Source organism: Astyanax mexicanus, chromosome 10 (genome assembly GCF_023375975.1).
Source record: "Astyanax mexicanus isolate ESR-SI-001 chromosome 10, AstMex3_surface, whole genome shotgun sequence".
Lineage (NCBI taxonomy): Eukaryota > Metazoa > Chordata > Actinopteri > Characiformes > Acestrorhamphidae > Astyanax > Astyanax mexicanus.
The window spans coordinates 7,441,061-7,454,011 of record NC_064417.1 but is presented as its reverse complement, the minus strand read 5'-3'; the positions used below and the strand labels follow the sequence as shown (position 1 = coordinate 7,454,011).

General features: G+C 37.2%; 1 protein-coding gene across 1 annotated transcript; it reads right to left on the bottom strand.

Moving 5' to 3' along the window:
- Positions 1 to 147: 147 nt before the first annotated feature.
- ldhd (lactate dehydrogenase D) lies at positions 148 to 12,502 on the bottom strand. Its single transcript, XM_022683881.2, has 11 exons — positions 12,301 to 12,502; positions 10,912 to 11,024; positions 9,753 to 9,894; positions 8,327 to 8,468; positions 6,920 to 7,079; positions 6,497 to 6,696; positions 3,484 to 3,612; positions 2,570 to 2,697; positions 1,380 to 1,470; positions 960 to 1,071; positions 148 to 731 (listed from the first exon to the last, which is right to left on the bottom strand). Exons 1-11 carry the CDS (start codon positions 12,385 to 12,387, stop codon positions 566 to 568), a joined length of 1,470 nt encoding a protein of 489 aa, XP_022539602.2. The 5' UTR covers positions 12,388 to 12,502; the 3' UTR covers positions 148 to 565.
- Between the last annotated feature and the right edge of the window lie 449 nt (positions 12,503 to 12,951).

The window sequence follows — 12,951 nt, the reverse complement described above, 5'->3', positions numbered from 1 at the left end:
AGTTATGATGCATTACCGGCTGATAATGGCACTCATAGAACATATTATGTAGTTGTTAAACTTATAGCTGTTGTTACATCAGTCATCCTGTAGGTGGCATTAGCAATGTGTTAGTTCATGTGAGTTACCCAGTAAAAGAAACAAGAACTTAATGAAGACATAACAGAACACCTCTCAGCCAATCACATTGCCGGGTCGGACCTAACTCTGGTATAATATTATGTTAGTCCTTAAAGAACACTGAACAACTGCATGTTTCTAGGTAAAGGCTGTAAATATAGGATAATTAGTCCTGTTAAATTAACATAGTAAATCTGGACGTTAAAGTTTCATTCTGTTCTATAGAAATGAAGCCAATAATATCTGAAATATTGTTAGATTTGCAATCTTTGCAGTTTTTTTAAGGAGTGCAACTGTGGCAGTTTTCCAAAATCACATTCATTTCTGTCATAGAGAAATCCACCTTAGACTTAACGTTTCTCTTTAAATGATCTTCAGGAATTCTTTCAAAATGTTGGAGTGGGATATGGTAACACTGGACGTCCTGCTGGTGTATTCTGAATTTCTACAGAACTTTTCCAGGGTTCATTAGGTTTTTGGGGTCCAGTGTGGCCTTCAGACCTTGCATGACCTCCATCGCCATTGGGCCCAGCTCCTCCCTCAGCAGAGCCCGCTTCCCCAGACCCACACCATGCTCACCTGTGCAGGTACCATCCATGGCTAGAGCTCTCCTACATACATACACAAAACACACACACAAAATTAGAACAATTTGGGATCACACAATCACATTTCATAAAGTTTGATGATGAGCTAAATTAGCAGCCAACAAAAATACTACAAAATGATGAAAATATCTGTAAATAATATTGAATATAATATACATATAATTTCTAACAAAAATTTGAATTAATATTTTTTTTCTATTAAAAATAAGAAATATGGAGCGATGTACACACCTGGCCAGCCTTTCAGTGAACTCATGAACTCTCTGCACTTCATCCGGGTCATTTGGGTCCAGCACCATGATACAGTGGAAGTTTCCATCTCCCACGTGACCCGCAATGGGACCTCACCCAGCAAAACAAAAAACAACATCACAAACCACATCAACAAAAAAATACACCCATAAATATGATGATTTATATACAATGTGAAAGTCATATATTATATAGATGTATTACACACAGAGTGATCTATTTTAAGCATTTATGTATTTTATTGTTGATGATTATGGCTGACAGCTAATGAAAACCCCTAAAATCCTCCCTAAAAATGTCTCAGAAAAAAGAGAATAATCTATAATATGTTATACATATTCTCTGTAGGAGTGTATTAGCGTGTGTAAGACACAGCTTGGATAATAGATGTATGTATACCTGTAAGGTTGTTTCTTATTAGGTCCTCCTTGGTTTCCACAATGATCTGAGGCAGACGAGACAGCGGCACACACACATCAGTGGAGTACGCCTGCAGAGAAAGAGAGAGAACAGCTCGTACAGATCCAGCATTTAAACACATTAATCGCTTGCTTGGACTCCCAGAATCCTCAGGGCGAAATGTTAGACACCTCTTGGGAGCTTCTTTTAAACCGTGTTTTAATGAAACCTGCTGCTGTCAGTGTTTTAGAAGTAATGATGATACCATTATGTGCTGTAACTATATAACATCTTGGTACACTTTATAATAAGGGTACATGAATTAATTAACAGTAATAAACACTGCTAAATGCAAAGTCAAATAAAAATAACACTGCAAAAGTTTTTATAACCCTTTTTCACATTTTCACATAAAATAAATATATAACAAGTGACATTTGCAATTAGCCAAATTTATGTAGAGGACACATTAAGCGTGTGGACTAAGGTTCTGTGGTCAGATGAGACCAAAGTTGAACTTTTTGGCCTTCATGCAAAGCGCTATGAGAGGAGGATAAGTAACACTGCTCATCACCCTGAACACACTATCCCCACTGTGAAACATGGTGGTGGCAGCATCATGCTGTGGGGATGCTTTTTTCAGCAGGTGCAGGGAAGCTGGTCAGAGCTGGATGGATGGATTTAAATACAGGACAATCCTGGAAGAAAACCTGTTGGAGGCTGCAAAAGACTTGAGACTGGGAAGGAGATTCACCTTCCAACAAGACAATGACCCAAAACATACAGCCAGGGCTATGTGTTAGAATGGCCCAATCAAAGTCCTCACCTAAATCCAATTGAGATTCTGTGGCAAGACATGAAAATTGCTGTTCACAGACGCTCTATATCAAACCTGGCTGAGCTTGAGCTTGAGATGAATGTTCAAAAGTCTCAGTCTCTGGATGCTCAAAGCTGGTAGAAAGCTGGTTGGTCCATCACTTAAAATCTCAATAAAATTAATTTAAGTTTATGGTTGTTAGGAGACAAAATTTGAAAAAGATATATGAACACTTTTGCAATTGTATTAAAGGACACTAGTTAAGACATTAAAGACTAAAGATTACTAAATGTTAATAGTTAAGAAGGTTAAAGGTAATGAATTGAGATATTGTTATTATTTGCAGTAAATGCAGTAGTGCTGCTGTTCTCACCTTGCAGCCCGGCCTCAGAGCCAGTGAAGCGTACCAGGCATCATGACGAGCTTTCCACAGCTTCGCCCTCGTCTCCTCATCCTCAGCCCAGGCAAAGTCAGAACCTCCATTATCCCGCGTGATCTCCTCTGGACACACGCACACACACATTTAATTAAATAAATAATTAAATACAATTCAAAACAATTGGAATAAAAATACTGGGACACCTGATTCACTGCATTCGTTGTTATTTTTTCTCTTAAATTAAGGTTAATTTTATTAAATTTGAGATTTTGAAAAAACAATGTTTTTGTTTGACTTTCACAATATAAGAAATAACGTATTTCTATTACCAAGAATATAGGTACAGTACAGGCCAATAGTTTGGACACACCTTCTCATTCAATGCGTTTTCTTTATTTTCATGACAATTTACATTGTAGATCCTCACTGAAGGCATCAAAACTATGAATGAACACATGTGGAGTTTTATGTACTTAACAAAATATGCACAGAGTGAAGACAAAGGGGCAACAAGTGCTAAACACCTCTGGGAACTCCTTCCTTCAAGACTGTTGGAAAACCATTTCAGGTGGCCACCTCTTAAAGCTCATTGACAGAATGATGCCAATAGTGTGCAAAGCAGCAATCAGAGCAAAGGGTGGCTATTTTGAAGAAACTAGAATATCATTTTTTTTTTTTTTAGTTAATTCACCTTTTTTTGTTAAGTACATAAAACTCCACATGTGTTCATTCACAGTTTTGATGCCTTCAGTGAGAATCTACAATGTAAAGAGTCATAAAAATAAAGAAAACGCATTGAAAAAAAGAAGGTGTGTCCAAACTTTTGAGCTGTACAAACAGTGTAATATCCTGACTAAACTCTGGTCAAGTGGTTAAATATACAGGGGTATGCATTCTCAGACACACACCTGTGATGGACACTTGCTCCTCTAAGCTCTTGGAGCTTCCGTGGAACTCCAGAAAGAGGGTGGGGGTCACAGGGTAGGATAAAGAGTTAAAACTGTTACAGGCTCCGATCATCACATCGTCCAGAAACTCTAAAAAGACAAAAAAAAAAAAACACAAAACAGAACTTGTATTACTTACTTTCTTTTAGTTAAGTTCCAATGAACGCAGAGCTGGTAGAGAAGAATTCCAAAGAACTTACAGTTGTAACTGCAGCGAATGATGGCTCCACTAAGTACTGATATATGAATACTTTGCATGTCACACTTTTTTATATTTTTAGTTGTTAAAAGTTTTAAAAAACCATGTATCATTTTCGTTCCACGGAAATAACTTAAAATCTCAATAAAATACGAATACAAGTTTCTGGTTGTAAGGTGACAAAATGTGAAAATGTTTAAAGGGTATGAATACGTTTGCAAGCCACTGTACATCAGTAGACGAGTCTAAGTGAGATTATATAAAGAAATGTTTTGTTTCTAACTACAACATGAAACAGAAACTATAGGTCTGTTTAAGTTTGAGGTCGGTTATGAAATGCTGATACAGAGAGAGGTATACATTCCTTAAACTCTGGACCACGGCTGTGTTTCTATACATTAACATGGAACTGCAAACTTGCATTTTTCTCTATTCTGCTGACTCTGTTAGACCTTGCACTGCTTCAAGATAAGACACACACCTGCAGTACATTAGTCTAACCTGCTGGCGGATCGATTAGCCCACAGCTCCACCTTACAACACCACACTTTCTCCTCCTCATGATCCGAAAACACTATACATCTTATTCTATTTTTTTATTATTTATATTTCTATTTTTATCCCATTTTCTCCCTAATTTACAAGGCAATTACCCAACCCACTTATTAGGACTCCCCCAATCACTAGATATGCCCCAACACCAGGAGGGTGAAGACTAGCACATGCCTCCTTCGATACATGAGAAGTCAGCCACCGCCTCTTTTCAAACTGCTGCGGAGAAAAGCACAGTGACTCGGTTCTGATACATCAGCTCACAGATGCAGCCTTGTGCTGATCAACATCACCCTTTAAAGTAGTGAGGGGAAAGAGTGCCATCTACCCACCCAGAGAGAGCAAGACCAATTGTGCTCTCTCAGGGCTCCAGCAGCTAATAAACGGCAAGCTACAGTACACGAACGGGATTGGAACCAGCAATCTCTCGGCCCGCTGGATCACTCAGATCCCCATCTTATTCCATTTTGATAAGGCGACTGATTGGACGGCCAAACGATGTTCCTCCATCTCGCTATGAAAGTCACACCTCCAGCAAGGTAATTTGTGTTTACTTTGTGACCAGCAAAGAGGGTCATCTCAGCAGACTGGATTTAAGGAACAAATCTGATTTGTCTGCAGTCTGAACACAAAAATCACGTTTTTCAAATGTTCTGGGCTGAGTTTTAAACATCTGATCACTGCTAAAAGTCTCTGTGGAGATGAAGAAGGTGGAAACAGAAGCTGACTCTGGCTGAAGAGATCATGGATTTAATCCCAGCTTAAAACTACTGCCACTGGCCCCCTGAGAAAGACACTAATCCCTGTGTTCCTCCAGGGACTCTGCAGCGAGCTAGCATGAATCACTCTGCATAAAATATAAATGTAAAAAGTGTGTGTGTGTGTGTCATATAAGGTCAATGCAATTTTTGTGAAAGAAAACAACAACAAAAAAAAAACTAAAACACAAGTGTTGTTGTTGGTAGTTGTAGTAGAACTAGTAGTAGAACTATTATTATTACTAATATTATTATTATTAGTGGCAGTTGTAGTAGTAGTAACACTAATATTATTATAGTAGGTAGTTGCACTATTTAAAAAAAATAATTTTCTTCACTATAATTTATTCATAATCACACTAAAATGATAATACTCTGTTTAATTAAATGTGTCAAGTAACTGTGTAAACAACAGTGTAAACTGTGTAAATTGGTAATACACAGTATCTGTTATTAACAGCAAGTTTATCAAAACTACTCAAAAGTTTGGATACAGATTCTCATTAATATTTGTTCTTTTTTTATTATTGATTTCAGCATTGTATATTAATATTAATGACTTAAAAACTTAAGAACTATTCAACTAAACAAACAAAACAAATTACAAAACAAAAAAATTAAGGTCAATCAATCCAAAAGATTTCAAGATGTTTAAGAGTATCCTCAAGTGTAGTGGCAAAAAAAAAAAACATTAAAAATGTTGATAAAATGATGAAACTGGCTCTCATGAGGACCGCCCCAGGAAAGGAAAAGCAAGAGTTACCTCTGTTAGACAGGATTCATCAGAAGTTCATCAGAGTTTCCAGCTTCAGAAACCACAAGTTAACAGCTCAACAGGAACCTAAATGCTTCACAGAGTACCAGTATTTTGGTTTGTTTAACACTCAACACAAACTTTTGACTGGTACTGTATATGAATTAATGTATTTGCATAATTTCCTAGCAGATAATTGATTAATTAATTAATAATTGATTTTGCTCTTTATAGGTATATGTTTTATTCTATAAACTACAGACCTTTCTCCCAAATTCCAAATACAATTTGGAGTCATTTAGAGCATTTATTCGCAGAAAATGAGAAATGGCTGAAATAACAATAAAAGATGAAGAGCTTTTAGACCTCAAATTATGCAAAAAACAAGTTCATTTTCATAAAGTTTTAAGAGTTCAGAAATCAATGTTTGGTGTTTTTTTAATCACAGTTTTTATGCATCTTGGCATCATGTTCTCCTCTACCAGTCTTACACACTGCTTTTGGATAACTTTATGCCTTTACTCCTGGTGCAAAAATTCAAGCAGTTCAGCTTGGTTTGATGGCTTGTGATCATCCATCTTCCTCTTGATTATATTCCAGAGGTTTTCAATTTGGTAAAATCAAAGAAACTCATTATTTTTAGGTGGTCTCTTATTTTTTGCAGAGCTGTGTGTGATCATGCTGTGTGAATGTGTGTCCGCTGGTGCTCACCAATGCGAGCGATGGGCACTCCGGCCTGCAGCACCTGAACTGTACTGTCCACTGCAGCCTGGACGGAGGGGAACGAGCAGACAGCGGACACCATGCTCTCCGGAATACCATACAGCCGTAACGTCGCTTTCGTCAGAATACCCAGAGTTCCCTCTGAACCCACAAACAGATTGGTGAGGTTATACCCTGCTGAAGTCTTCCTGCAGGGAGAGAAAGGAATAAGGGGGTTATCAGCCAGAGGGTCTGTACTTTAACTTGCTTTTAAAAGACAATAAAAAATCCAGTGTCCATCATTCTTCTGCCACACCTCTGAGCTCCAATCTCAGCACAACGTTACTACTGTATCTCCTCCAGTCTGAAGATTTCTGTGTAAGACACACGTCTTGAAAGGTTAAGGTTCACTGTGTTACCATGGTGACGTACCTTGGTCGGCGCCCCCTGCCCGCCGTGTGGATGATAGTGCCGTCCGCCAGAACCACCTCCAGGTTCAGGACGTTCTCCCGCATGGTGCCGTAGCGAACTGCGTTAGTGCCGGACGCGCTGGTGGACGCCATTCCACAGAGAGAGGCGTCGGCACCTGGGTCTGAACACACACACACACACAAAAATAACAGACACACACTATACTCTCAGCTGTACAAACATCCATCCTCTAACTGCTGTGACTGGCAGAACCAATCAACAACATGTATACTTCTTTCATTTTAAATCACACACTCTACTAAATTGTGTGTAGGAGTAATGTAATTATGTAATTTCTGATAATATACAGTACCAGTCAAATGTTTGGACACAGCTCTTCTTATTAAGTGTATTTTTTTTTTATTTTTATATATTTTTTTACATACATTTTTAAATTTAATATTGAAGACTATATTAAAGCTATACAGGAACACATGCAGAATTACTTACTTAACAAAAAGTGTTAAACAAACCAGAATATGTTTTATACTTTAGATTTATCTTTGAGGACAGATCTGCACACTCTTGGTATTTTTATCTCAGTGTCTTTATGAGGGAGAGTCACCTGGAATAGTTTTCTCAGCATCTTGAAGGAGTTCCTTAAGGTGCTGAACAATAGTTGCTGCTTTTCCTTCACGCTGTGAAGCTCCAGCTCATCCCAATTAAATCACCTCAAATCAACATCTCAGTTCATCAGGATTAGATCAGGAGATTGTGGATGACTTTTTTATTTACTACGTAATTTCATATGTGGGCCTTAATTATTTTGATGTCTTTAATATTAATCTACAATGTAGAATAATAAAATAAATGAAGAAATAAAAACATTGAATAAGGTGGTGTCCAAACTTTTGACTGGTACTGTGTAAATTAACATGGACTACACTTAAAGTAGTTGTTTACCCTCTTTATATATGAATTTAATAGTCTGTGTGTTAATAGAGATCCAGTTAATTGGCATAATAACAATTGTCTATATCCATGAAAAGTAATGAGTGTGATTATTAATAAATTATGGTGTAATTGTCATCGAAGGCACAAGTATATATACCAACAACTGCATAATAGTACTGTTTGTGGGTTTTTCATTCAATTCAGAACACTGAGTAAACATCCACAGTGCAGGCTAGAAAAAGTAAGTGAACCCTTTGGAAGAACCAAGATTTCTGCACTTATTTCTTTTACAATGTTGTTTGATTGTTCACTAGATAAACTCTAGATAAACACAAGCTAAATTAATAAACGACACACACAGTTGTACTGCTCACTTACACCAGTGCCTGATGCACACTGTTGGTGTCAGAAGGGCTGGTTTGAGTATTTCTCGATTTTCTAAACAAGGCTTTCATATACTGTACAACAACTCACCCACAGGAAACCATAGCCCCGTGTCCCGCAGGTAAGAGTTCAGAGCTTTTCTGGTGACACCCGGCTCCACCGTCACATCAAAGTCCTCCTGGTGAAGGGCCAGCACCTGGTCCATGTTCCTCAGACTGAAACAGACTCCACCCTCACAGAAAAACACACAGATTCACTTCAGCTAAAGCTAATGCTCAGACAACATCCCTGTTTTAGTTTTATATCAGAACAGACCAACTTTGTATCCAGTGTAGTAAATAAACAAAGTTAGTGATAAATTAATACAGTGAGTGTTACATATTATAATAACATTAACAGTTAGGTCTTCCTTCTAAAAGTCAGATACCCAGCAGTCGACTGAGATCTTTCAAGTCAAGCAGTCAAGATTTGTATTTTTTTAAAGTACAGTCCCATAATAAGGCTAAAAACAAGAAATTATTATTTTATTTCAGGTGATGGTGCAGATTTTACGCGAACTATATTTCGTTTCATCTACGAATAATTTAAATATTTTAATTGTTAGTTTTTTAAACATTGTCTCAAATGGGAATTAAAGGGGGCTATCTCACCTGCCTTGTTTGGTCCAGACTTTTCAGTTTGGGTCTGAATCATTGTAACAGGTGTGAAAGGGGGTGTGAACTACGATTCGGACAATAGGAACAGAATTAGGTTCAACCTGAAGAGATGTTCTTGTTTCAGATCTACTGATGGTCTGGTTCTTACGCAGTGTAAAAACACTTCTAGATAGTGTAGACTTTCAGAACAATTTATATACTATTTATATACTTTAATGCCTCTAATGGCTTCAATAATAACATATTAAAAAAAATATCTAACTTGTGTCTAAATTGTGCCATACTTTTTTTTTTTAGTGTTTAGCAGTGAACTATTAAACTATTAAAAGTTAAAGTTGCTGGCGTATCTCTTTTTAAGGTCTATATCTCTTTTTAATGTTGTTCAGTTGTTTTTCTGATAATTAAGTCTGATTTCTTTATATATTGTGTAATTTTGTGGGACAAAGTAAACCCAATAGTAAATAAAGCCTTAATTTAAAGCTTTATTGTTTGATATTATATGTACTCCTAAGAGCACAGTAAGTCATAAATGTATATAAAAGCCCAGTCATACAAAAAAAGTATAAGTAAATAATAATAAAAATACAGTGAAACTGTCAGAAATGAATCTTCCAAAATACCGTGATATGCATTTTTGGTCATACTGCCCAGCACTACGTGCAGCCGTGTCACACAAATGCCAACACAAATTAGACTTCGAATTTATTTATTTACTGTAACAGTATATTAACCCTTATTTATAAACAGAAATAAAAGGAATCTGAAAATAATATTTTACAATCATTCTGTTTGGGGCAAAAACATGTACACGAAGGGGAGTCGGATTCTGTCAGAGAACTATAAGTTGTCACAACACTCACTTTTAGAGCCCCAACTCCACCCTCCAGACCCGTTCCTGTGCCAAAGGGGATGATGGGTAACTGGTGTTCATGGCAGATTTTGGCCAGAGCGCTGACCTCCTCCACACAGCGGGGGAACACCACGACATCCGGGGGACGACATCTGACAACAGAGTTTTTTCAATATCACTCAAAAACCTGCCCAAAGCCCACATTAATTAGTCAGTATCGGGTCTAATGCGCTCCAAGCCTGCTGAGACTGGCTGGTAGCATCACAGCTAAAACAGCTCCAACACTGTTGAGGCCAGCTGCTGTGAATGTTTTAATAACAGCACAAATCTGGCTAAATCCGGCTGAATCTGGCTGTTAGCCAGCAATGCAGCTAACTATGCTGGAGTTCTGAGCTTAATAATTCAGGACTTGAGTAAAGACTATAAAACTATACAGATAATATACTTATCATATCAGAGTGCCACTGACTAGTGATTACATATCACTACTCACAGATTACATATCAGTGAGTCCTCAGGCTGGAAAGCATTCATTAAAAAAAAGATATATACCAACAAACAATACTGGAAATGCATTTTATTTTATATATTTTATATATATATATATTTTATATATTTAGATGTCACTAAGTAAACTTTTGATCAAATTATTGTCAAATATCTAAATTCTACTAAAATCTACTAATATCATATTTTTGTACTATAAATTGCACTGGATTATAAGGTGCATTATGTTACGCTAGTAAGGCACAGGTGTGTCACCATGATTTCCTCCTAATTCAGCAGGTTTCGTACTCTGTGGCTGTAAAGCTAAGATAAGTTAAGTAAACAAAACTGTATTTCTTAAAAATATATATATATATATTTTAAAGTCAAACCAGCTCTACACAGATTTCTCTTCTGAAAACTGTTTATTTGGGGGAGTTAAATGCTTGACTGGTAAAATTCATACATAATACAATAATACATACATCATACATCGGGCACACTGGATTTTAAGGCAAACTGATGATTTCTGTGAAAAATAAGGTACTTAGAATAAACTATATCGCACAATACTACTACAGGAGTGGTGTTACAGTAACATACTTTTCTTAAGCTCACAGGTGAGTCTTGGTTGTGAACAGTAAACAGTAAATTACTGGAAGGGGAGGTCTCTGCTGTCTCACCTGTGCACTGACTCATCCCTCCCATGCTGTTCCCTGACTGCTTCACCCAGACTCACACCTTCATCCCCACTGACGGAGCGGAACGCTGCTACTGCTCGCTCAAGCCCTTCACTCTGCAGAGAACATACAGAACATGATAACATTTATTTACACTTCACACTTTACTTCTATATTCAATATTGTATATTTGTGTAGATTTACACATTCTTGTTTGTTTATAAATACACATTTGTGCATAATATATACATTCTATCAGTTACTTACATAACTGTACCATGCAACTGTCATCAAAGCAGTTACTGCAAGTTATACCACATGATGACTATGGATGTGATAAAACATTCTTTGATTTGATTTAAAAAGCAGAAAAGTAGCCTCATACTCTGTAAGCCACATTTCACTGTGTGTTTGATAACAGTTGGGTGTACAATGTAACTTTATGAGCAGTGTAGGGAGCATGTTCAGAGGCACTGACTATTTTTGATTTTTGATTGTGACTGCACTTGAGAATACTTTCGGCACAGGATAAGTTCAGCACAGCTGTTAATTGAAAACCATTCTAGACTCTACCTCATAAAGCTTACTGTGAAAACGCAAAGATGTTTAAAGCTGCCATCTAATCAAGAGGTATAATCTAAAATATAAAACATATTCTGGTTTGTGACCATCAGTAAATTTTACATTTCATTTGGAAACCAAGTGACCAGAGTCTGGAGGAAGAGTGGAGAGACACACAGTCCAAACTGCTTGAGGTCTAGTGTGAAGTTTCCACAATCTGTGGAAAACAGTGCAGCGTTTTCCTTGACCACTTCTTGCTTCATTCTGCTGATAACTTTTATGGAGATGCAGATTTCATTTTCCAGCAGGATTTGGCACGCGGCCCACATCTCATTGGCTGTAAGCCATAATCATACAATAAAATAAATAAACGATTAAAATAGATCAATCTGTGTGTAATGCATCTATATAATACATGAGTTACACTTTTTGGACTGAATTACTGAAATAAAGTAACTTTTCAATGATATTCTAATGAGATTCAATTTCTTTGCGATGCAAATGTATGTTGTTATAGTTTGAAGGACTTACTAGTATTCGTATTAATCAACAATGCAGAACATTTTTAAAATAATGAAAAAAAAAAAAAGCTCTGAATGATCAGTGATGAAGATGGTGATGAGTAGAGGCGCACCCTACTTCTTCTATATTATAAATACTTAAGGTGGAACACAGAATTGTAGAGTAAGAGTAGAGTACTGCAGGACTACAGGCTGGTTAGGAAAAGAGAACTACTCTAAGCTCTGAGTTTAGTAAATTAATCTAGCTGAGTTAAAGGTGCTGCTGCTGTTTCTGAATGTTTACCCCCTGAACCCCAGCACGAAGCCTCACCCTCTGGCTGTAGCGCCTCCTCTCTGCTCCTGCGGGCCGCAGCCGAGGCTTCAGGCGCAGCGCTGATCTGAGCAGAGCTCCGGCCATGACTCCCACACCTGCACACCTTCACCGTCCTCACACTACACACACATACACTAAACACATACACACTCACAATCACACACACACTCACACACTGTACTGATGTTCTTCCGGGAGCAGCGTGACGACCAATCAGAGCCGCAGAGCCAGAGCCCAACGCCCCTTTTCTCTGTAAGCCCCGCCCTCTGTGCAGCGGGACGCGTCCCAAACGGGTCTTTAGCTGACTTACAGTTCTGTGCACTATTTATTTATTCAATTATTTTTTCCACTTTGACTGTATAAAGGCAATTTAAGACTGAGTCTCAAACGAAAAGAAGGAACCGAGCAGAATCCAGTAGAATAGAATAGAATAGAATTATTTGGAATAATTTAGAATAATATAGAATACTCTGCATAGAATTGATCTATAATGTATAATATATAATAGACCATTTAGGATATAACAAAAAAAAACATGGGAAACGAATAGAATAGAATAGAATAATTTGGAATCATTTAGAATAATATAGAATACTCTGCATATAATTGATCTATAATATATAATATATAATAGACCATTTAGGATAT

Bases quoted from the DNA above. Each gene is read 5' to 3' on its own strand.
- ldhd (XM_022683881.2), bottom strand. From the start codon at position 12,387: ATGGCCGGAGCTCTGCTCAGATCAGCGCTGCGCCTGAAGCCTCGGCTG. The intron at 11,025-12,300 runs GTGAGGCTTCGT...TGTTCTCTGCAG, and splicing joins GGAGGCGCTACAGCCAGAGG to AGTGAAGGGCTTGAGCGAGC. The intron at 732-959 runs GTGTGTACATCG...GTATGTATGTAG, and splicing joins TTCACTGAAAGGCTGGCCAG to GAGAGCTCTAGCCATGGATG.